Source organism: Jaculus jaculus, chromosome 21 (genome assembly GCF_020740685.1).
Source record: "Jaculus jaculus isolate mJacJac1 chromosome 21, mJacJac1.mat.Y.cur, whole genome shotgun sequence".
NCBI classification, from domain to species: Eukaryota; Metazoa; Chordata; class Mammalia; order Rodentia; family Dipodidae; genus Jaculus; species Jaculus jaculus.
In genome coordinates this window covers 13,763,942-13,787,800 of record NC_059122.1, presented here as the reverse complement: position 1 = coordinate 13,787,800, position 23,859 = coordinate 13,763,942, and the positions used below count along the sequence as shown (strand labels likewise).

General features: G+C 45.3%; 1 protein-coding gene across 2 annotated transcripts in view; it reads right to left on the bottom strand.

The window, feature by feature from the left end:
* Positions 1-23,284, bottom strand: part of LOC101595035 (zinc finger protein 39-like) — a 31,765-nt gene extending 8,481 nt beyond the window's left edge. The window contains exons 1-3 of one of the 2 annotated variants that reach the window (XM_045139187.1): positions 23,141-23,284; positions 16,402-16,527; positions 4,163-4,289 (exon numbers count right to left, since the gene is read on the bottom strand). In XM_045139187.1, coding sequence (XP_044995122.1) covers positions 4,163-4,196 — 34 coding nt within the window. In that variant the 5' untranslated portion in view covers positions 4,197-4,289; positions 16,402-16,527; positions 23,141-23,284. The remainder of the gene's footprint in view (positions 1-4,162; positions 4,290-16,401; positions 16,528-23,140) is intronic. The other variant, XM_012952306.2, reaches the window with a different exon arrangement.
* Positions 23,285-23,859: the final 575 nt, after the last annotated feature.

Sequence of the window (23,859 nt, the reverse complement as noted above, 5' to 3'; positions counted from 1 at the left end):
TGTCCCATGTTCCATTCCCCAGTACCCACATAAAGCCAGACACACAAAGTGGTACATGCGCTTGGAGTTCATTTGCAGTAGCAAAAGGCCCCAACATGTCCATATTTGCTCTCTTGCAAATAAATAAATAAAAACTTTTTGTCTCTTTTGGTCTTTCAAGGTAGGGTCTCATTCTAGCTCAGGCTGACCTGGAATTCATTATGTAGTCTCAGGGTGGCCTCGAATTCATGGCAACCCACCTACCTCTGCCTCCCAAGTGCTGGGATTAAAGGTGTGTGCCACCGTGCCCAGGCAATAAAAACATTTTAACAAAACAAAATTAAGTAAAAATAATGTTTAAAATAAAGGGAATGACATGTGCAACCAATAAACAAGTGAATAATTGACTTATGTATATTCTGAAGGAAAAGAGAAAGGACATGAAAGTATGTGTTAACTGATAAAATTTAATCACAGAAATGAGGAAAATCAGGCCCAGAAAATTCAAAGGCATGCTTGTGATCTGACAAATAATTATTCTGAGGAAAACTGACTAAAGTCCAAGACAAGGACAGGACTTTCAAGTTTTATTTTATTTACTTGCAAGAGGTGGGGATGGGGATGAATGAGAATGGGCATGCCAGAGCCTCTAGCCACTGCAAATAACTTCCAGATACAAGCACTAGCTTGTGCATCTGTCTTTATGTGGGGAATTGAACCTGGGTGATTAGGCATTGCAGGCAAGTGCCTTAACCACTGAGCAATCTCTCCAGGATTTAAAAAAATATATATTTTATTTACTTATTTGTAAGAAGGGAGAGGGAGGAGAGGGAGAGAATAGACAGAGATAAGAAAGACAGAGAAGAAAGCATACTCCAGGGCCTGTAGCCACTGCAAGTGAACTCCAGACTCGCACCACTTTGTGCATCTGGCATTACTTGGGTACTGGTGAATCAAACCAGGGTCCTTAGGTTTTGCAGGCCTAAAAGTTACTACAAAAGAACATGTACTAAACAAGTATCTGGAGCTGGGCATGGTGGCGCATGCCTTTTAATTCCAGCACTCGGGAGGCAGAGGTAGGAGGATTGCTGTGAGTTCAAGGCCACCCTGAGACTACATAGTGAATTCCAGGTCAGCTTGGGCTGGAGTGAGACCCTACCTCGAAAAACAACAACAACAACAACAACAACAACAACACCTGAGTTCTCTCAACCACACATATACACACATTTTAAAAAAAAGAGAGAGTAGTTGATAAAATTCATAATAACCTTCAAATTGGCTACAGAGATGGTTTATCAGTTAAGGTGCTTGCCTGAAAAGCCGAAGGACCCAGGTTTGATTCCCCAGTACCCATGTAAGCCGGACACACAAGGTGGCACATGTGTCTGGATTTTGTTTGCAGTGGTTAGAGGCCCAAGCACACCCATTCTAGCTGCCTCTTTCTCTCTCTCAAATAAATGACCAAAAATATTAAAATCCTCCTCAGCATATTAGACAAAGAACTACACCTTTACACAATAAAGCTTATGTAAATGTACAACCTACAACGTAGTTATTAATGGGAAAACCTGAGCCCATTTCCTTTAAAACTTGGGATGAGGGCTGGAGAGGTGGCTTAGCAGGTCCCACGTGGCCTAGCCGCACATGGTGACGCAAGTGTCTGGAGTTCGTTTGCAGTGGCTAGAGGCCCTGGCACGCCCATTCTCACTCTCTCTCTCCCTCTCTCTCTTGTCTCAAATAAATGAATAAAAATGTTTAAAACTGTATCTTTAAATAGATAAATAAATAAGTAAAAATTGGGATGAAAGGATGTTCTCTTTCATAATCATTCTTCAATATAGCACTGGAAGTCTTAGCCACAGAACAGCACCAGGGAGACTGGGGAGATGGCTCAGTGACAAGAGCCAGGAGTACCCAACACCCCCAGAGTTCTCCTCCACAGAACCCATATAAGAAGCTAGGGGCTGGAGAGATGGCTTAGCAGTTAAGGCTTATGCCTGCAAAGCCTAAGGACCCAGGTTTGATTCTCCAGATCCCACGCAAGCCAGATACATCTGGAGTTCATGTGCAGTGGCTAGAGGTCCTGGTGTGCCCATTCTCTCTCACTCTCTCTCTCCTCTGTCTCTAATAAATAAATAAATATAAAATCTTTAAAAGAAGAAGAAGAAGAAGGTAGGGATACTTGCCCATGTCTGTAACCTAGGTTCACATGGGACAGGAGAATCAGGAGCCCCAATCCTTGGGGCTGGGGAGATGGCTCAGGATTGGGGAGAGTGCTTGCCATGTATACATAAAGACCTGAGAGGACCTGTGTTTCACTGCCCAGCACCTATGTAAACAGCTGTATGCTTCTAATCCAAGTCCTGTGGGAAGTGAAGGAGAATATCTGGGACTTGCAAAAAGGGTATCTCCAGGTTCAGAGACTCTGTGGAAGGAAATACAAGGAACACCCAGTGTTCTCCTAGGGCCCCTGAAGATGTGCGTATCAGACACATGCATCTGCACACACATGCGCACCAACATCACACATATATACATGTGTACACACAAAATATTCTAACCTGTATACCTACCACAGTACAAGTGCTGAGAAATTCAGAATGCCAGCCTGGGTTCAATTATCAAGCCACCATGTAAACTGGATGCAAAAAGTGGCTCAAATGTCTGGTGTTGGTTTTACTGGCATGTCCATATACCCACATGTATATGCACACATGTGTACAAACACACACACACAGCAAGCTAAGAATATAAAGCACTGGGGTTTGCAAACATTGCAACCGCTGTAATCAGTAAAGAGATTCTGTCTCAAGGAAACAAGCAGATGAACAATGGAGGGACACCTGACATTCTCCTCTAGAATTCATGGGCACACATCACACCTACTACACACAAGGCAAAAAAAAAGTGGGGGAGACAGGCTGCAGAGATGGTTCAGTGGTTAAGGTTCTTGTCTCAAAGCCAATGATCTGGGTTTAATTCTCCAGTACCCACGTAAAGCCAAATGCACAAGGTGGTGCATACACTGGCGGTGGCTAGAAGCCCTGGTGAACCCAAATTCACAATCTCTCTCTTATCTTGGAAACAAAGGGGGGGGGGCAGCCATGATGGTGTATGCCTTTAATCCCAGCACTTGGGAGGCCAAGGTCGGAGGATCACCATGAGTTCAAGGATACCTTGAGACTACACAGTGAATTCCAGGTCACTTTGGGTTAGAGTGAGACTCTTTACCCCAAAAACAAAAATGGGGGCGGGGGTGACAAATATTTCCAAGTACAATTAAGTTGCATATGTCTGAGCCTACAGACTTGCCTAAGGACATGATCTAATCACTAGACACTATGTGAACTCAAATGCCACTCTATTCTCTCCATAAACGTATGCATCCACGGGTCCCTTAAAATGGGTATAATATGCACTGCATGGAGTGCTTGCCTGCTCATCAGCCAAGCCCGCTCTTAGCCTTAGTCACAGGTTCCTTTTGCAATTGGTGGTGTTTACTGCAGATTCTCATAACTGGTCAAAGTGCTCTGAATGCGGCACTGCTGAGTGCTCAGCCTTAAAGTGGACATCTGTATCACCCCCTCCAAGGCCTAGGAAGCACTGCACAAGAGAGGACTGAAAGATCGTGGGGCTGGAGGGTGGAGATGCGTGCTAAAATGGTCTTATAAATGACATGGCTTTTGCTATGACGAACTCACAGTAGCTGTGGTTATCAAGATGTGCATGACTGGGCCCATCAGTAAGACCCCACCACACCCTGAGGACCTAAGGGGCTATAGACAGTTAATGGCAGCCTAAAGAGAAGAAATCAGTTTCCACAATAACAGCCAAAGGTAGGTAAGTTACCCAAATGCTAGTAAGTAATCCCCATCTTATCTCATGCAAGCAAACTTAACTGAACTCAGACACACACACACACACACACACACACACAGTAGGAACAGGAGGGGTACTAAGGAAGGAGGAATATGGGTTCATCAGGACCCAAGTTTGACTCCCCAGGACCCACATAAGCCAGATGCATGAAGTGCCACATGCGTATGGAATTCACTTGCAGTGGCTGGATACCCTGCTGTGCCCATTCTCTTTACCTGCCCCTCCTTCTCTCTTACTTGGTCTCTCAAATAAGTCAATAAATAAAATAAAATAAAAAGAGTTACTACTGAGTTTCACTCACCCAAAAACAGCAAGTTGCTGTAGTTCTCCAGCATCACATCCCTGTAGAGGGTCCTCTGAGCAGCGTCCAGCTCCTGCCACTCCTGCCAGGTGAAGTCCACGGCCACATCCTCAAAGGACAGCAAGCCCTGAAATGACACATGCCTCCTCAATCCAAGTTCTCGGCCTTGTGAACAGAAACATGGACATCTAGTCTTGTCAACATGTGTGTGAAGCAAATAATGTGAGGCTTTATTCGTACTGTTTCACGGGAGAAACAAATAGCATTATAAATCTTTTATCCCAGTATGAATGTGATTCAAAACATGATTACAGAATCCTTTCCCTTACAAATGGGGACTAGTCCTCCCAAAAGAGCCTGCAGCTGTGGGTTTCATGCTTGCCAACAACAGTGCACAGGCTGAGGACTCGCAATGCCGTGAGCCTCAGTGTGAGTGCCCAGGACACAAGGTCAACAGCTCACGATCTGAGAACAATACTTTTCAGCTCAGACTAAACTCACCATAACTTTTACTGCCTTAAGCTCTTAATAAAAACTGAGAGAGCCGGGCATGATGGCACACGCCTTTAATCCCAGCACTTGGGAGGCAGTGGTAGGATTGCCTTGAATTCGAGGCCACCCTGAGACTACATAGTGAATTCCAGGTCAGCCTGGGCCAGAGTGAGACCCTACCTCAAAAAACAAAAAAAAAAAAAACAACCGTGAGAAAAGTGCAATCCCCTGGCCCTCCTTCAAATTCTGCCTCGTGTGTTGCACCGTCATTTTGTGTCCTCCCGGGAACGCACACAGGCTGTTACTGACAATGTGGCCTGAAGACACAAGTGGAAACATTTGTGACATGTGTCAGGAAGAGTAAAATAAGTGCACCATATACGGCAGGGTAATGAATTAGAAAAGTTATCAGGTTAAGAGAGATAAAAGTCAGGGCTTTCATGAGCATGAAACAACAAAGATCAGATTATGAAAGCACAAAGGACAGAAGTAGGCTATCGGAATCACAACGAACACTGTCTTGAGTGAGTGCTCCTACACTGAGACGAGTGATAAAATGACGTGTCATCCAGTGATTTTGCATTCAGTTAAACAATTAATTCTAACAACTTAAATTTTGTGGCATTGTTGTTAGTAGTAAGTTACGATTACTGAGTATCATAGCGTTCCTTAAACTTCCTGAGCAGCTGGGCATGATGGTGCATGATTTAGTCCCAGACTCAGCAGACTGAGTGAGGTTAGAGGATCACCATGAATTCAGGGCCAGCCTGGAGCTACAGAGTGAATTCCAGGTCAGCCTCAGCTGGAGTGAGACCCCACCTTGGAGGGGAAAAAAAAATCCTTAGTAAATCAAAAAGAATTGCTAGAGTCTACTTAACACCAAGGCTGGCAAGATGACTCAGTGGTTCAAGGCACTTGCTTTCAAAGCCTGCCAGCCTGTATTCAATTCTCGGTACAAAGGCTGCTTCTCCAATACACCAGAAGAAACCCACTCCAGGGTATACAAACTGGGAGGAAACATGGAATGAACACACCTTGCAGCCCATAAGCCACAGAACTAACTGTGGCAGCTCCAGCTTTACAGAGAAAGGAAGATTCGGGTGTGAGTGCAACCCTGACAGGCAAATGTCCCTGTGTTTACGTGCATGAACAGTAGGAACAAGAGCTGATGGTAGACTCCAATGTTAGAATGTTCAGAGAGAGGCATACTCAAATGCTTTTCCCAATTGCAAATTTTAACATTTTCTTTTGATTATCTTAGTTTGTTTTCAAATGATTTTGCTATTTTAAGTTTTTTTAAATTTTTTTTTACTTATTTGTAAGAGACCCACATACACAGAGAGAATGGATATGTGCACCATGGCCTCTTGCTGGTGAAAACATACTCCAAAGGCATGTACCATTTTGTGCATCTGGCTTTCCATGGGCTCTAGGGAATTGAACCAGGGCAGGCTTCGCAAGCAAGTGGCCTTAATTGCTGAGTCATCTCAGCTCTGTTTTCAGTTTTTATTCTTTTATTTCTTGTTCTTTGGTAGGCTTGTCTAATTTTATTCACATTTTTCAAACTTTTATATAATTCTTGTGTAGTAGGATTTCATCTTTGTGTTTTCATGTGTAGGTGTGTGGGCTTGTGCTTGCCACGGTTAAGTGTGTTGAGGTCAGAGGACAAACTTTGATATGTTGGTCCTCACCAGCCTGACAAGAGTACACTCCTGTGCAAGAGTGGGTAACCAATGGCTCTGTGATTGGCTAAGAGAGCCACGCAGTGAAAAGGACCCACAGCTGGAATTGGGAACCAAGTCAGAATCCTATGGAGACCAAGAATATGGACTCCACTGAGAAGCACCCACTGGTCTTTGGAAAAAAGCGAAGCTTCACCATCAGAGTTTCTTTAAATTGACAATCCTTATCCCCGTTAGCCTATGTAGACTTCACTCTCCATTGGAGAATGTATTTTTCTTTTTCAGAAGGCAGCAAGAACCGAGAACAACCAAAATCTATCAACAAGACAAGGAAAGATAGCCGAGTCCTTGTCCGGCGATGAACCACCCCTCGCACATCAGGGCCCAGTGCTGCCTCCATGGCGAGCCTGACAGCCTGCGCCAGGGTGATGGACACACACTGAGGACACTCAACATGCACCAAAGCAGAAATCCAGAAGATGCTGAGAGTCAACACAAAAGCAGACTGAAAGCACACTCGCCCCGGCTCAGGGGAGTTTGCATAAGAGGAAGTGGAGACTGTAAGAGCCACAGAGGGGAGGGAATATCCACAGGCACTGCCCCCCACACAATGACTGCTGCTTTCACAGCCCCATGGTGAGCACCAGCAATCCCACTGAGGAGGACCCTCGGTGGAATGGGGGCAGGGAGGAGGGAAATGATGGTACCAACACATGATATGTCCATACAAAGTTTCTACTTAAAGTATTGTGTATTTTAAAACCTGTATTTTCAGACTGGAGGGATGGCTCAGCAGTTATGGCACCTGCCTGCCAAGCCTAAGGACCCAGATTCAGCCCCTTAGAAGACAGGTAAGCCAGATGCACAGGGGGACACATGTGCACCACACACGTGTGTCTGGAGTTCAAATTCAGTGGCTAGAGGCCCTGACATACCAACTCACTCTCTCCCCCTCCTTTCTTCCCTCCTTCCCCTTCCCTTCCTTTCTCTCCCTCTCTCTCTCACAATTTTATTTGCGAGGAGAGAAAGAGAATATGAATTGGTACACCAGGGCCAATGTTAGCAAGCTCCAGATGCATACGCCACTTTGTGCATATGGCATTATGTAGGTACTGGGGAACTGAACTCAGGCCAGCAGGCTTTGCAGGCAAGCACCTTTAACCACTGAGCCATCTTCCCAGCTCTGAGTGTTTGTTTGTTTGTTTTTGGGGGGGGCAATTTTTGAGGCAGGATCTCACTCCAGCCTGGGCTGACCTGGAGCTCATGATGTAGTCTCAGAGTGTCTGGCCTCTGCTTATGCCATGTTTCCCTGCCACCTTGAAGCGAACCCCATGACTACAAGCAAAACAAAAACTGTCCTTCCCTGCCGCCTTGAAGCGAACCCCACGACTGCAAGCAAAACAAAAACTGTCCTTCCCTGCCGCCTTGAAGCGAACCCCACGACTCCAAGCAAAACAAAAACTGTCCTTCCCTGCCGCCTTGAAGCGAACCCCATGACTACAAGCAAACAAAAATTGTCCTCCCATCTGCTGCTTGTAGTTGGATGTCTTGTCACAGCAACACATTCAGAACCTCAGGCTTGGGGAGACAGCTCAAGGGGTCAGGTGCCCGACAAACAAACCTGAGTTCAATTCTCAATAACCCCCCCCCACACACACAGACAAGCCAAACATGGTAACTGGAGATGGTGTTCCTGAGGATAACACCTGAGTGTGTGTCCACATTTACACATGCAAAAATTAAACTAAACACCCAAGTGTGTGCGTGTCCACATATACGCATGCGAAAATTAAATGCAACTTTTTTTCTTTTTTGGCTTTTTTGAGGTAGGGTCTCTCTCACTCTAGCCCAGGCTAACCTGAAATTCACTATGGAGTCTCAGAGTCTCAAAGTAATGGCGATCCTCCTACCTCTGCCTCCTGGGTGCTGGGATTAAAGGTGTGCGCCACCATGCTGACTTAAATACAGCACTTAAAAAATAATTTATTTACTTATTTGAGAGAGAGAGAGATAGAATGGGTACACCAGGGCCTCTAGCCACTACAAATGAACTCCAGATGGATGTGCTACTTTGTGCATCTGGCTTACATGGCATGGGTACTGGGAAACCAAACCTGATCCTTAGGCTTTGCAGGCAACAGCATTAACTGCTAAGCCATCTCCCCAGCCAAAGCGGTTTTTTTTTTTTTTTTTTTCCCTGAGGTAGGGTTTCACTTTAGCCCAGGCTGACCTGGAATTCACTAATGTACTGTCAGGGTGGCCTTGAACTCATAATGATACCCCTACCTCCCAGGTGCTGGGAATAAAGGCATAAGCCACCATGCCTGGCCCAAAGTTTTTTGTTGTTGTTGTTGTTAAAAAGTAGGATTTCGGGCTGGAGAGATGGCTTAGCAGTTAAGCGCTTGCCTGTGAAGTCTAAGGACCCCGGTTCGAGGCTCGATTCTCCAGGACCCATGTTAGCCAGATGCACAAGGGGGCGCTCGCGTCTGGAGTTCGTTTGCAGTGGCTAGAAGCCCTGATGCGCCCACTCTCCTCTCTTTCTCTGCCCCCCCCCTCTGTCTGTTGCTCTCAAATAAATAAATAAAATTAAATTTAAAAAAAAAGTAGGATCTCATTGTAGCCCAGGCTGACCTGGAATTCACTATCTAGTCTCAGGGTGGCCTTGAACTCACAGCGATCCTCCCACCTCTGCCTCCTAAGTGCTGGGATTAAAGGCATGCACCACAATGCGTGGACTTTTTTTGGTGTGTGGGGGGGAGGCCAAACTATTTTTTAAAATTAAAAAAATAATTTAAAGGGCTAGAGAGACTGTTCAGTGGTTAAAGGTACTTGATAGCAAAGCTTGCTGGCCCAGGTTGGATTCTCCAGTATCCAGGTAAACCCAGATGCACAAAGTGGCACATTTATTTGGAGTTCATCTGTAGCAGCAATAGGCTCTGCTGTGTCCATTATCTCTCTCTCTCTCTCTCTCTCTCTCACTCTGCTTACAAATAAATAAATAAAAATATTTTCTAAAAAAGTTTCATGAGGGCTGGAGAAATGGCTTAGCAGTTAAGCACTTGCCTGTGAAGCCTAAGGACCCCGGTTTGAGGCTCGATTCCCCAGGACCCATGTTAGCCAGATGCACAAGGGGGCGCACGCGTCTGGAGTTCGTTTGCAGTGGCTAGAAGCCCTGGCGCGCCCATTCCCTTTCTGTCTCTTTCTCTCCCTCTCTCTGTCACTCTCAAATAAATAAATAAAAATGAACAAAAAATATTAAAAAAAAGTTTCATGAGCGATGGAGAGGTGGCTTAGCAGTTAAGGCATTTACCTGCAAATCCTAAGGAACACACACACACACACACACACACAATTTTTATTTGCAAGCAGAGAGAGAGGGAGAGAAAAGAGAGACAGAGAGACTCCAGCCACTGCAAACACACTACAGATGCATGCATCACTTTGGGCATCTGGCTTTATATTGGTATTGGGAATCAAATTTGGGTCATCAGGCTTTGCAGGCAAGTACCTTACTTAACTCCTGATCCATCTCTCCAGCCCTCTTATATTTTTATTCCACCATCTTTTCTTTTCTTTCTTCATCCTTTTTTTTGGGGGGGTGGGTTTCGAGGTAGGGTCTCACTCTAGTCCAGACTAACCTGGAATTCACTATGTAGTCTCAGGGTGGCCTTAAACTCATGGTGATCCTCCTACCTCTGCCTCCCTAGTGCTGGGATTAAAGGTGTGTACCACCACACCAGGCTGTTTTGGTTTCTCGAGGTAGGGTCTCACTCTACCTCAGGCTGATCTGGAATTCACTATATAGTCTCAGGGTGACCTTGAACTCATGGTGATCTGGTGATCCTACCTCTGCCTGGGATTAAAGGCATGCGCCACCACACCCAGCTTCTTCATTCTTTTAAAACAAATAATAGGGCTGGAGAGATGGCTTAGCGGTTAAGCGCTTGCCTGTGAAGCCTAAGGACCCCGGTTCGAGGCTCGGTTCCCCAGGTCCCACGTTAGCCAGATGCACAAGGGGGCGCACGCGTCTGGAGTTCGTTTGCAGAGGCTGGAAGCCCTGGCGCGCCCATTCTCTCTCTCTCCCTCTATCTGTCTTTCTCTCTGTGTCTGTCGCTCTCAAATAAATAAATTTAAAAAAAAAAAAATGAACCAAAAAAAAGTAGTGAAAAGCTGGGGTCTGGCGAGATGGCTTAGCAGTTAAGACGCCTGCCTGCAAAGCCAAAGGATCCAGGTTCAAGTCCCCAGTACCCACGAAAGCCACATGCGCAAGGTGACACATGTGTCTGAAGGCCCTGGTGTGCCCATCCTATCTGCCTATCCCTCTCTCTATCTAATAATAAATAAATAAAAAAATAAAAAAAAATAAAAAAAAAAAAAACAAATAATAAAACACATGAATGTGTTGGTAGGTTTTCCACACTGGTTCTCCATATCGCCTCAGTAATACGCTTGGGCTCTGCATGTACAACTTCTCAGAACAACTGCAGCACTGGCCAACTCCACTTAGACACAGAAACATCAGGTCTGTACAGGAAGCACAGTCTTCAACAGCCAAAACAAAAAGAAAGCAATAATCCATAAGCTGATCATTAGGTTCAAAAATCTTGAAAAAGTTACTTTTATAAAAACGGAGTACAGAAGATCCAACCTTAAACAATTAACATTGAAAATGAGCATTCCATATATAGCACCAGCAACACCAAATGTTGACTCCTAAAGAATTATGAAAATGTTAGCCAGGTGTTGTGGCACACGCCTTTAATTCCAGCACTTGGGAGGCAGAGGTAGGAGAATCATTAATCATTGTGAGTTCGAGGCCATCCTGAGACAACATAATAAACTTCAGGTCAGCCTAGGCTACAGTGAGACCCTACCTCGAAAAACAAAACAAACAAATAAAAAAGAATTATGACATCAGGGCTAGAGAGATGGCTCAGTGGTCAAAGCGCTTACTTGCAAAGCCTAAGGACCAGAGAGTTCAATTCCTCAGTGTCCACACAGAGCCAGATGCACAAGGTGGCACAAATATCCAGTGGCTAGATGCCCTGGAATACCCATGCCCTCTCTATCTGCATCTTTCACTCTCTCAAATAAAAGATATTTTAAAAAATAATAAAAACAATTATGAAGTAAAAAAGTAGGGACTCAGAGCTGGATAAATGTCTTAGCAGTTAAGGCACTAGCCTGCAAAACCAAAGGACCCAAGATCCATTCTCCAGTACCCACGTAAAGTCAGACGCACAAGGTGGCACATGTGTCTGGAATTCGTTTGCAGTGGCCAGAAGCCTTGGCATGCCCACTCTCCCTCTCTACCTCCTCCTCTCTCTCTCTTTCTCTCTCAAATAAATTATACACGCATGCACACACACACACACACACACACACACACACACTAACAGAGAGTAAGAGAGAAGGGATTCAGTGGAAGAGGGGTTCAGGAAGGGAAAGGAAGGCTGATGAGAGCTTTATAAGCACAGCATATTGTCTATATGTATGGAAGTTGTCAGTAAAAAGTTTACAAAAGAATTATAAAATAGAAAGGCCTCATAAGGTAGGGGAAGTTACATTTTTTTAAAAAATTTTTTATTTATTTATTTGAGAGCGGCAGACACAGAAAGACAGATAGAGGGAGAGAGAGAGAATGGGCGCGCCAGGGCTTCCAGCCTCTGCAAACGAACTCCAGACGCGTGCGCCCACTTGTGCATCTGGCTAACGTGGGTCCTGGGGAACCGAGCCTTGAACCAGGGTCCTTAGGCTTCACAGGCAAGCGCTTAACCGCTAAGCCATCTCTCCAGCCCGGAAGTTACATTTTAAGTTGGTAGGGTATAAATGGAACAGATGTATGTATACATAAATCATGTTTCACTTCAAACAGTAATATCCTACAGAGGCATTCTACAGTGATTCCAACACTTGTGCAAACATCTTGGGAGTATTTCTTGGGCTGCAGACACTGCACAGTGGTTAAAGGCACTTGTTTGCAAAGCCTAACATCCCACATTTGATTCACCCCTACCCACATGAAGCCAGGTGCAGAGTAGCACATGTATCTGAAGTTCATGTACAGCGGCAAGAGGCACTGGTGAGCCCATCCCATCTCTCTGCTTGCAACTGTGTATCTATACATAGAGGGTTTTTGAATTACTTATTTGCAAGCAGAGAGAGGAGAGAAAGTGACAAAGGAACTCCAGATGCATGCACCACTTTGTGCAACTGGCTTTACATGGGTACCAGGGAAATGAACTCAGATCCTTATGTTTTATAGGCAAATGCCTTAACCACTGAGCCATCTCTCCAGCCACCCCCCCCCCCAAGAGTATACACTTACTTAGATAAATACCTGGGAACATGAAAAACCCATCATCATATATGAAGTTGGTTCATAATATTTTATGTCATATGACTGCGACAAAGTTCCAGCAATCTGCATAGACATGGCAATGTGATGAGTAAGTACACAGATATAACCAAGAATCTAAACAAGCAAAATAACAATCTTACCCCTTCAGACACATGAATAATAAGACTGCAATAAAAAGAAGAAAACTCCCTTTCAAATGAATACTACTATAACCCTTCCTAAAACCACATAAAAATCATTTTCTGAACTACTAAATGTATAAAGATGTAAAGATAAAAGCATTTTAAGACAATCAAAAATTTAAGGGGGGGCTGGAGAGATGGCTTAGCGGTTAAGTGCTTGCCTGTGAAGCCTAAGGACCCCAGTTCGAGGCTCGATTCCCCAGGACCCACGTAAGTCAGATGCACAAGGGGGCTCACACATATGGAGTTGGTTTGCAGTGGCTGGAAGCCCTGGAACGCCCATTCTCTCTCTCTCACTCTCTGCCTCTTTCCCGCTCTCAAATAAATAAATAAGGGGCTGGGCAGATGGCTTAGTGGTTAAGCACTTGCCTGTGAAGCCTAAGGACCCAGGTTCGAGGCTCGATTCCCCAGGACCCACATAAGCCAGATGCACAAGAGGGCACACACACCTGGAGTTTATTTGCAATGGCCCTGGTGCACCTATTCTCTATCTGCCTCTTTCTCTGTCTGTGTCACACTCAAATAAATAAATAAATAAATAAACAAACAAACAAATAAAGCACAGATCCTCAAAAATATATATATATAAATAAGAAAAGCACAGATCCTTCCCTATTTATTCCAAGAAGCCAGTTACAGAACACTCCTAGTAGCTACCTGATATTATAAAGTGTAGCAAATTTGCATCCAGGATATATTTTTATCTGCAATTTTAGAGAGACACGGGAGATTAGATAAGGATGTGCGAGGGTTGCTTGCTGCTGCAAATTAACTCCAAACACATGCACCACTTTGTATCTGGTTTTATGTGGGTCCTGGGGAATTGAACCTGAGCTGGCAGGCTTTGCAAGCAAGTGCCTTTATCATTGAACCATCTCTCCAGCTTGTATCAGGGATTTAATGCACTAAATACCATTATACTCATTTAACCCAAGTATGCCTGAGGATAGCTGTCAGAATGACTGTTTAAATGTTGTCATATAATAAGTGTTTCAAAATAAATGGACATGGCAAAAAGGGTACCTGGACTAGATGTGGTGGCACATACTTTTGATCCCAGCACGTAGGAGGCAGAAATATGAAGATCATCATGAGTTCAAGGCCACCTTGGGCCTACACAGTGAATTCCAGGTCAGCTTGGGCTAGAGTAAAACCCTACCTCAAAAAAAAAAAAAAAAAAAAAAAAAAACAAGGGATGGAGAGATAGCTTAGTGGTCTTAAGGTGTTTATTGAAGCAAAAGGATCCAGATTTGATTACCTAGGACCCATGTAAGCCAGATGCACAGGGTGGCATATGTATCTGGAGTCCATTTACAGTGGCTAGAGGCCTGGTGTGCCCATTCTCTCTATCTGCCTCTTTCTCTGTGTTGCTCTCAAATAAATAAAAATGGTACCTGGTAAACAGTTACTACTAAGAATTTAGTAGTCATTATTTAAGGTAGTATGATGATTTTTCAAACAGAAAAGCCAGCCAGGCATGGTGGTGCACTCCTTTAATCACAGTACTCGGAAGGCAGAGGAAGGAGGATCACCATGAGTTCGAAGCCACCCTGAGGCTACACAGTGAATTCCAGGTCAGCCTGGGCTAGAGGGAGACCCTACCTCGAAAAACCAAAAAAAAAAAAAAAAAAAAAAAAAGAATGACCATATCAAAAAGGGTCCATGTGCTTGGGGAGCTCAGGGGACAACAGGAGGCCCATTAGTCAGGAGGGACTGAGGAAACCAGGGATGACAATTTCCAAAGGAACCTGTACTGGGTTATAAAGTCACTCGGGACCTGGAGAGATGGTTCAGCAGTTAAGGCCCTTGCCTGCAATGCCTAACAACACAGTTTGATTCCCCAGTACCCACATAAAGCCAGATGCACAAAGCAGTGTTTGTTTGCAGAGGCTGGAGGCCCTGGTACACCCATTCATTCATTCATATTCTCCCTCCCTCCCTCTCTCTCTCTCTCTCTCTCTCCCTTCTTCTCTCTCTCTCTCTCTCTCTCTCTCTCTCTCCCTGGCTCAGGAGGCTGCTGCACACACTCACCATTTCTGGGTTCCAGGGCATCAAGTGTCCTCTCCCTATGGGACTCCCCACACCAGCACGTCACAGGGCAAGAGTGTACAGCACAGTCACCTAGACCCCCAGAGTAGAGGAGACTGAGCCTAAGGATGGATCCCACGACAGCAAGCCTCAGAGAAAAAGACAGAAGGTGAAAGCCCGTCCCCACCACCTGTGTGCCTGATCAGACACTCCTCAGCCCAGAGCCTTCTTTCCTCAGGCCCGAAGAACAGTAGAAGGTATCAAGCCATGAAAAATTAAAACAGTAAGTTTTTAGCTGCAGCAGCTACTAAAGACAGCTTCCTATGGAAGTATCTAGCACAATGATTAAATACTGTTCTATAACCTTTGAGATATATGTGTGTGTGCACACACACATATATAATTGACATAGAAACAACAATGATTTTTTGTTTGGTTTTTCAAGGTGGGGTTTCACTGTAGCCCAGGCTAACCTGGAATTCACTAAGTAGTCTCAGGCTGGCCTCAAATTCTGCCTTCCGAGTGCTGGGATTAAAGAAGTGTACCACCACACCTGGCATGATTATTACTTTTAAATTTCTATAAAGTATCTGAATATGAGTGTATGGAAGCAGCCTGAACTAAGAATTGGGAAGGAATCCTCTAAGACATCAATAAGAATAAAATATGAGGCACAAGGGGGATTTTTTCATTTTTCTGTATACACATTTAAAAAATAAAATAAAATTGTAATAACCTAATATATCCAAATGTTAATAAATGATTCAACATAAACTATAAGTAGGTGTACTTTTAGAATTTAATCTTCAAAATTTATCATGTTTTTAGCTTCTAATTCACCTCTGTTCAGAATGGCTACATTTCCCTTTTGAGAGCTATGTCTCTCCTGATATCAGAGGCCTGATATAACAGATGTGCGGGAACACAAGTTCAAGTGGGTATTTCTATGACCAAAAGAGCAGGAAGCCATGCCCTAAGATAGAGCAAAGGAGCTGCAAAGGTAAGCAACTGCGTCCCACCTGCTAGTGAGCAAGGTGCCTTTCCTCTCAGTAACAAAGGACACTGGGGCCCCTGGATGAAAATGCCATGTCTTCACATCCACCTGTGACCTAGGTTTAAGCCAAGCTTCTTTTTTTTTTCTTTCTAGTTGGCCTTGGACATAATAGTCAGGATCTGAGGTATCTGCTTCCTAGTGTGGTTTGGCTAGACACTATGAAAGTTGAAACACCAATCATATGTAGTAGACATGTCTACGTGTGTTTCTGTATGCCCCAACAATATCTAACGAGAGACCCAACTTTCAACTAGAGGAAACCAATACCTTTATGGTACTTGACTGTAACAACGTCACAGTCTTGACATCCTGCCTATCACAGGGGTAGCAGTTAGCTAAGGCTAGTTAATAAGCCCCTTTAAAATGTATAAATACTGCATGATCAGGCTGTCCAGTAATTTAGGCTGGAATCAGCCAGGCTCCTTTTGGCGTGTGCTTACCTGGTGGTTGAAAAGGTGGCTCAGCTTTAGAAAGTGAGCTAGCTGTCAACTGGACAACCTGATTTCCACCTTATCTCATCCTCTAGTAGCCTACTGTGGCTCTGTTCTCAAGAAGATGACAGGGATCTGAAAGAAAATGTGAAAGTTTTCAAGACCTTTCCAGGGTAAGTACCAAGCTAATACACTTTCCTATTTACAGCTCTATATGAACCACAGCTACTAAGGTGATCCACTGTCTGGTAGACAGATCCTCCCTTTCAATGGAGCGGCAGTACAGAACATGCCCAGGGCACGGATACTGGGAAAAGTGGCATTTCGTATCATTTCTGCCTCTTCTTTCCTGTTCTGTTGCTCGTAGGTGTGCGTGAGCAAGCAGGCGTGTGTGTAACGTAGTATGGCATGGGGTGTGTGCACATGTACGGGTCCCTGCAGGGCCTCATAAGCTCGCCTGTGGTGGCTGGAATGGAACTTTACTGATTCCAGAGTTGGGCAGGACCCCAACAATTCTTGGGTCTCCGCTCCCTTGGGGACTGGGGCTACAGGTGCATTTAGCCATGCTCAGCTGTTTTACTTGTGGTCTGGCTGTCTCAGGCCCTCATGCTTGTTCAGGAAGGCCACTTAATCACAAAGCCATCTCTCCAGTCCCATTTTGCCACTTCTTGAATATAAAATTTCTGTATCTGTTCCATGAAGGAATTTCTCCAAAGTCTAACTACTATGCAGCTGAGCTGAAGACCAATTCAGCCTGACACCAAAGCCCAACATCAAACATTACCCTCTAGCCGGTATGTTTCACGTCACTTCTCTTTTCCTCTACAGGTTTGGATGTGTATGGGGGGGGGGGGGTTAGGGTCTCACTCTAGCACAGGCTGAGCTGGAATTCACTACATGGCACAGGCTGGTCTTGAATGCACAGTGATCCTGATAGGTCAGCCTCTGGAGTGGTGGGATTATGAGTGTGCGCCATCACGCCCAGCTGATAACAACGTTAATTCTAATAAACTGGATTCATGTCCATCTTGTATTGTTTACTACTGGGAATGATCTCCACAGGGAAAAAATGCTTTTCTTTCTTCCTTCCTTTCTTTTTTCTTTTTTTTTTTTTTTTTTTTTCCTTTTTTGAGGTAGGGTCTCACTGTAGCTCAGGCTGACCTGGTGGAATTCACTCTGTAGTCTCAGGATAGCCTTGAACTCATGGCAATCCTCCTACCTCTGACTCTCCAGTGCTGGGATTAAACCACCACATGCAATTCAAAAAATGCTTTTCAAGTATCTGGGAAGTCTGGTACAATTTTGGGAAATGATTGAATACTTAACTTAGAAAATCAAGGACCAGAACCAGGCGTGGTGGCACATGCCTTTAGTCTAAGCACTCAGGAGGCTGAGGTAGGAGGATCACTGTGAGTTCGAGGCCACCCTGAGACTACATAGTGAATTTTAGGTCAGCCTGGGCTAGAGATCCTACCTCAAAAAAACAAAGAGAGGGAGGGAGAGGAGGAAATAGATCAAAGACCAACAGCAAATTTTGCATTTCTTCTCATAGGAAAAACTTGAAAAATGCATAGCACACTCCAATGACAACTTTTTTCTATTACTTCTATCACTTTCAGGCTTCTTATGATTTCCAGCAGAGGCAAAATCAAATTACTGTGCCTGAAAAGCACCTTGATGTAGAAGTGACCTAAAGACAATAAATAGATAGTGCTGCTCAGAACACATCTTCTCTTGCTGCAATTTAGCTAAACAGCTAGCTATGTCAAGAATTTATTTTTGGAGAGCTGGGCATGGTGACACACGTCTTTAATCCCAGCACTCAGGAGGTAGAGATAGGAGGATCATTGTGAATTCAAGGCCAACCTGAGAATACAGAGTACATTCCTGGTCAGCCTGGGCTAGAGTGAGACCCTACCTAGAAAAACCAAACAAAAAAAAGAATTTCTTTTTGGGCTGGAGAGATGGCTTAACATTTAAGGCACTTGCCTGTGAAGCCCAAGGACTCAGGTCTGAATTCTCAGTACCCCGTAAGCCAGATGCACAAGGTGGCACATACATCTGGAGGCCCTAGTACACCCATTCTCTCTGTCTCTTCCTCTCTCTTTCCCTCTTTATTTCAAATAAATAAATATTTTTAAAAAGAAACTGATTTTGTTTGTCTGTAATTTTAGCAAAGTTGTTTTCTAATACTTGAAACTGAGATGCAGCAGTGAGGCAATTACCCACAGAACAAGAAATCATTCACAGACAATGCTTCTAAAACCCTGAACTCATGGCTCTAACCATGTGGCTGCATATCAGAATCCTAGAACTTTAAAAATCTTCCACCCAAGAGCTAGAAAAGAGACAGAAAGGGAAGAAAAAGGAAGGGAGGGGAGTACTTAATAGGATGGTATTGTATATATGTAAGTAGAAGACTAGATTAATGGGGTGAAAAGGCCTAAGTGAGGTCAGGGAATGAGATTGAGTAAAGGAAAGGTGGAGGGACGGCTTATCAAAATCTAAGAGGATATAAATAAATCATATGGAAGCCTACTTTTTTGGACAATGGAACACTCAGGAGCTGCAGATTGTTGCTAGAAAATTTTCAGTGCCAGGGATGGGATACCTTCCAGCGGGTTGTTGGCCAGGGAGGTCCCTGACGACCCCAAAACATTACAGACCATTGCCGAAGCACTTGGTTTCCCACCAGGACCCTACTGCTGAAGACTCCACATACTTGGGCTGCAAGGCCACTGAGAAATCCTGCTGGAACTGAGCTGACAACCTCCTCCATGTAGACCAGCTGACAGAAAGCTGGAAGAAGCCATTCTGCATGCAGTTCAATGGGAGAAATTACCAGTGAAGATATTACACAGTGGACACTGCAAGCCTTATATTTGACCAGCCAGGCCAAATGAGCCAACGGGTGCAATAGTGGCACGTCTGTCATGGTGGAAACCAACTGCCCTCTAATTGGACTGGAGGCCTGCTCCATGGGAGGAAATACATCCCTGATACTGAAAACTTAAAACAGGGGTAGCCATGAGCCCTGGGGGTGTAACATATGTTGTTGTCTGGCTACATGTATATACTATGCTCACCAAACTGCCCAGTAAGCACTTCTCTTAATGTTCATACCCATATATTAATGCTACTATTACTTTTGGTAAAAAGTCTTCTCTTTTCAGATGGCAATAACCTTGGGATGACTCAGAAGGCACCATGGTGCTGAGAAGTAGTGACAAAGTATTGCTCTGCCTGTAATATCTCTATCACACCTTCCAAGGCTCGGGGTCCATTGCGGAAGAGGTGGCGGAAAGAATATAAGAGCCAAAGGAAGGGTAGGGCTCCTACAATGTTCTCCAGACACGAAATGGCCTGTATATCCATGACCTCACAGTGCCTGAAACCACCTACACAAGACCATCATAATAGGAGGAAAAAATCATGACATCAAAATAAAGGAGACTGATTGAGAGGGGGAAGGATAGAGAATGGAGTTTCAAAGGGGAAAGTGGGGGGGGGGGGCATTACCATGGGATATTGTTTACAATCATGGAAGTTGTAAAGAAAAAAAAAAATTTAAATCATTTAAAAAAAAATCTTCCCCTCAAGCCAGGCATGGTGGCACATGCCATTAATCCCAGCACTCAGGAGGCAGAGGTAGGAGGATCTCCGTGAGTTTGAGAGCATCCTGAGACTGCATAGTGAATTCCAGGTCACCCCAGGCTAGAGTGAGACCCTGCCTCAGAAAGAAAAAAATAGAATCTTTCCTTCAAGTTGCAATGAACCAATAAAAAAGTCAGAATCTAGGGCTGGAGATAGTGAAGACCCAGATAAAAAGCACAATGCTGCCACTCACTAGAACTTAATAAGGAACTTAGTGATTTGGTCTTTGATCCTCTAGCACAATATTTTGCAGGAACAGTTTTGCTGGAGCTCTAACATTGCCCATATCAAGGTGGTGTGTTCTCTGTGACAATTCATTTCCTCCTAGGCCATCTCTTCAAACCACCTATGGCTGGTGCATTTACAATAATAATTTGTCATCCAGATATCATAGCAATAAAGCATTTGTCTTGATAGTATGAGGTCATAGAGGTCTCCCACTTTATTTCAAAAGTTCTTTTATCCAATTGTTCCCTGCTATGCATCCCAAACCTGGGTGACGCCCCAGTATCAGAGATTGCAGACCTCTAAACAGAAAAAAATATGTACAACAGAAAATTTCAGGAACAAACTCAGAAGTATGCTATGTGATACTACCTTAAAGTCAGAATAAAATGCATTATAGCTGGAATAAGCGTTACTACTATTCCTTTTCTTAAATTTCCTATCCAGCTGTTCCCCTATGGGACCTCACTTAAGAAGGAAGAGAGGGAGAGAGGGTGGGAGGGAGGAAGGGCATGCATCGGGAGTTCTTTGTAGTGGCTGGAGGACCTGGTACACCCATTCTCTCTCCCTCCCTCCTTCTTTCTCTCTAGAAAAAAAATTAATTATTTATTTGAGAGAGAGAATATGGACATGCCAGATCCTCTTGCCATTGTAAACAAATTCCAGATGTATATGCCACTTTGTGAATCTTGCTTTATGTGAGTATTGAGGAACTGAACCCAAGCTGGCAGGTTTTACAAGCAAATGCCGTAACTGTTGAACCATCTCCTCAGGCCCAATACCTAATTTTTATAATTATTTGTTTATTTCTATTCATACTCTCATGAGAAGACTTCAGTTCTTCCAGCTTTGGAAAACAGTTACTTCTAGAAACTGCAAAGTAGTTATAAGAGAACATTTGCCCAAGTTCTATTAAAAACCTTAAAAACGACCCCAACGCACATAGAAACACACAGCTGCTCAGAATGGATTAAAAACAACAACTAGAACCAAGGCCACTATAGTAGCTTGCACCTTTAATCCTAGCATTCCAGAGGTTGAAGTAGGAAGATCTTCTTGAGCACAAGGCTAGCTTGGGCTACAGCATGAGACACTGTCTCGTTAACTACTAGACACTGTCTCGTTAACTACTAGACCCAATCTTCTGTTTTGTCAAAAAAAAAACACACCTTACTATTAAAGACATGTATCAAACACTGAGCCTCCAATTTCATAAAACATTAATAAGACATAAAAAGTCAGATAGGTCCTGATACAGTAATAATGAGTAGGTTCAGTATCATACTTTTACCTCTAGACAGTCCATCCAAACTGAAAGTCACCAATGGAGCTCAGAAGATGGATCAGCAGTACCAGGTGCTTGCTGGCAGACTGCTGGGCCAGGTCTGACTCTCAACCACCTACATAAAGCTGGACAGGTATTCATTTGCAATGGCAAGAGACACTTATGCCCATGTACATCCACACATACAGGATTTTTAATGTTTTATTTGTTTGAAAAAAGTGTAAGAGAAAGAGGCAGATAGAAAGACAAGAGATTGGGCACACCAAGGCCTCTAGCCACTGCCAACAAACTCCAGACACATGTGCCACTGTGTGCATTTGGCTTTACGTGGGTCCTAGGAAATGTAACTTGGGTCCCATGCTCACTGTAAGCACTATTCACAGGGCACAGATGGGAAAACAGCTGAGTACCCTTTTTAATAAAAATTCTGGAAGCCAGGCGTGGTGGCACACACCTTTAATCCCAGCACTTGGAAGGCAGAGGTAGGAAGACTGGCATGAGTTCAAGGCCAACCTGAGACTACTGAGTAAATTCCAGGTCAGCCTGGGCTACAGCGAGACCCTACCTTGAAAAAAAAGTTATTCTTTTTAAATTTTATTCATTTACTTGAGAGAAAGGAAGAACAGGCACATCAGGACCTCTAGTCACTGCACACGAACTCCAGAAGCATGTGCCACTGTGCGTATCTGGCTTTATGAGGGTATTGGGGAATTGAACCCGGGCCATCAGGCACTGCAAGCAAACGCCTTTAACACTTGAGCCATCTCTCCAGCACCTGAGTACCTTTTAAATGAGGGTATACCGGGACATTTCATCCCAGCTTCAGTACATCTAACCGCTCTGCAGAAAGTCCCACCATACCTCAGGCTGCTGTCTAGAACACTCGAGAGACCACAGACACAACTACTGTGTGCACGGCTGTCAGGCAGGTCTGAAACCATGACCAGGGAGAGATCAGAGGTGGGGACGAGGCCATCACCCTTCAAATCATACAAGTGGGAAGCACAACTTGAAAGCATTCAGGGGGGCTGGAGAGATGGCTCAGCAGTTAAGGAGCTTGCCTGCAAAGCCTAAGGAACCAGGTTGGATGACAGTGCCCATGTAAAGCCATGCATGTAAAGGGGGCACGCGCGTCTGGAGTTCGTTTGCCGTGGTCGGAGGCCCTGGAGCGCCCATTCTGTCGCTCTCTCTTGTAAATAAATGACACTAGAGTGCTCACCCAAGACCAGGAGGCGCAGGCAGCACCGAGATGTCCGCAGGAGCTGCAGCGGGGCCTGCAATCCCCGTTCGGGGACCATCGGGGTCCAAGCTCCACGGCCGAAGGGGGGACAGCCGGCGTGCGGCCGCGCGCACAGGGCTCGAGTCCCCACAGTGGACGGGACGCCCGGCCGCCGGCCCAGCCCCGGGGACGGCTTCGGGGAGGAGAACGTGCACCGCGGCGCGGGCGCGGAGGCGGCCCCGGATGCCACACTTCTCCTTCCGCAGCCGCGGGAACACAGGGACGCGACGGGGACGGGCTGCCCCGGAGAGGATTCGGCCTAAAGACCGCACAGCCCACTCCCGCCGTCACTCCCGCCAACTCACCATTTCCGGTTTCCCAGGAGACCCGGATCTCACGACGGCGCTGCCGGCCCCGACCTGCGCGTCGCGGGGCGACGAACACTGCGCCAGAGCCGCCAGGGCGTCGGGACAACAGGAGCCGAACGCAGAGACAACTCCCAAGATGGCGCCCGGACACCGGGTCAGAGACAAAGGCCCCAGGCAGCCTGCGAGAGCCCGCCCCCTGCCCTCGGCCCTGGCTCTGATTGGACAATCCTCACGCCAGTGCCTACGATGGGAGACACAGGCCCCGCCCTCTGTCCTCGGTCCTGGCTCTGATTGGACAGTCCTCACGCCAGTGCCTGCGATGGGAGACAGGGGCCCCGCCCCGGCCCTCGGTCCTGGCTCTGATTGGACAATCCTCACGCCAGTGCCTACGATGGGAGACACAGGCCCCGCCCTCGGTCCTCGGTCCTGGCTCTGATTGGGCAGTCCTCATGCCAGTGCCTCCGATGGGAGACAGAGGCCCCGCCGCCTGCCCTCTGTTCTGTATCTCATTGGGCAATCCCCAAGCCAGGCCTCCGATTGGAGAGACAGCAAATGGCCCTAAAGCACAGCAGAATGAGCTCAGAATGACAGGTTCTGGGTTACCTCTATTCCAAGGCAAAGGCTTCCTGTGAGAGGGTATGTTGCCCTGTAACTGGACATTTTCACTTGTCCTGTTATATAAACTCATATAAGCTTATGAACTATGTGGGTATATG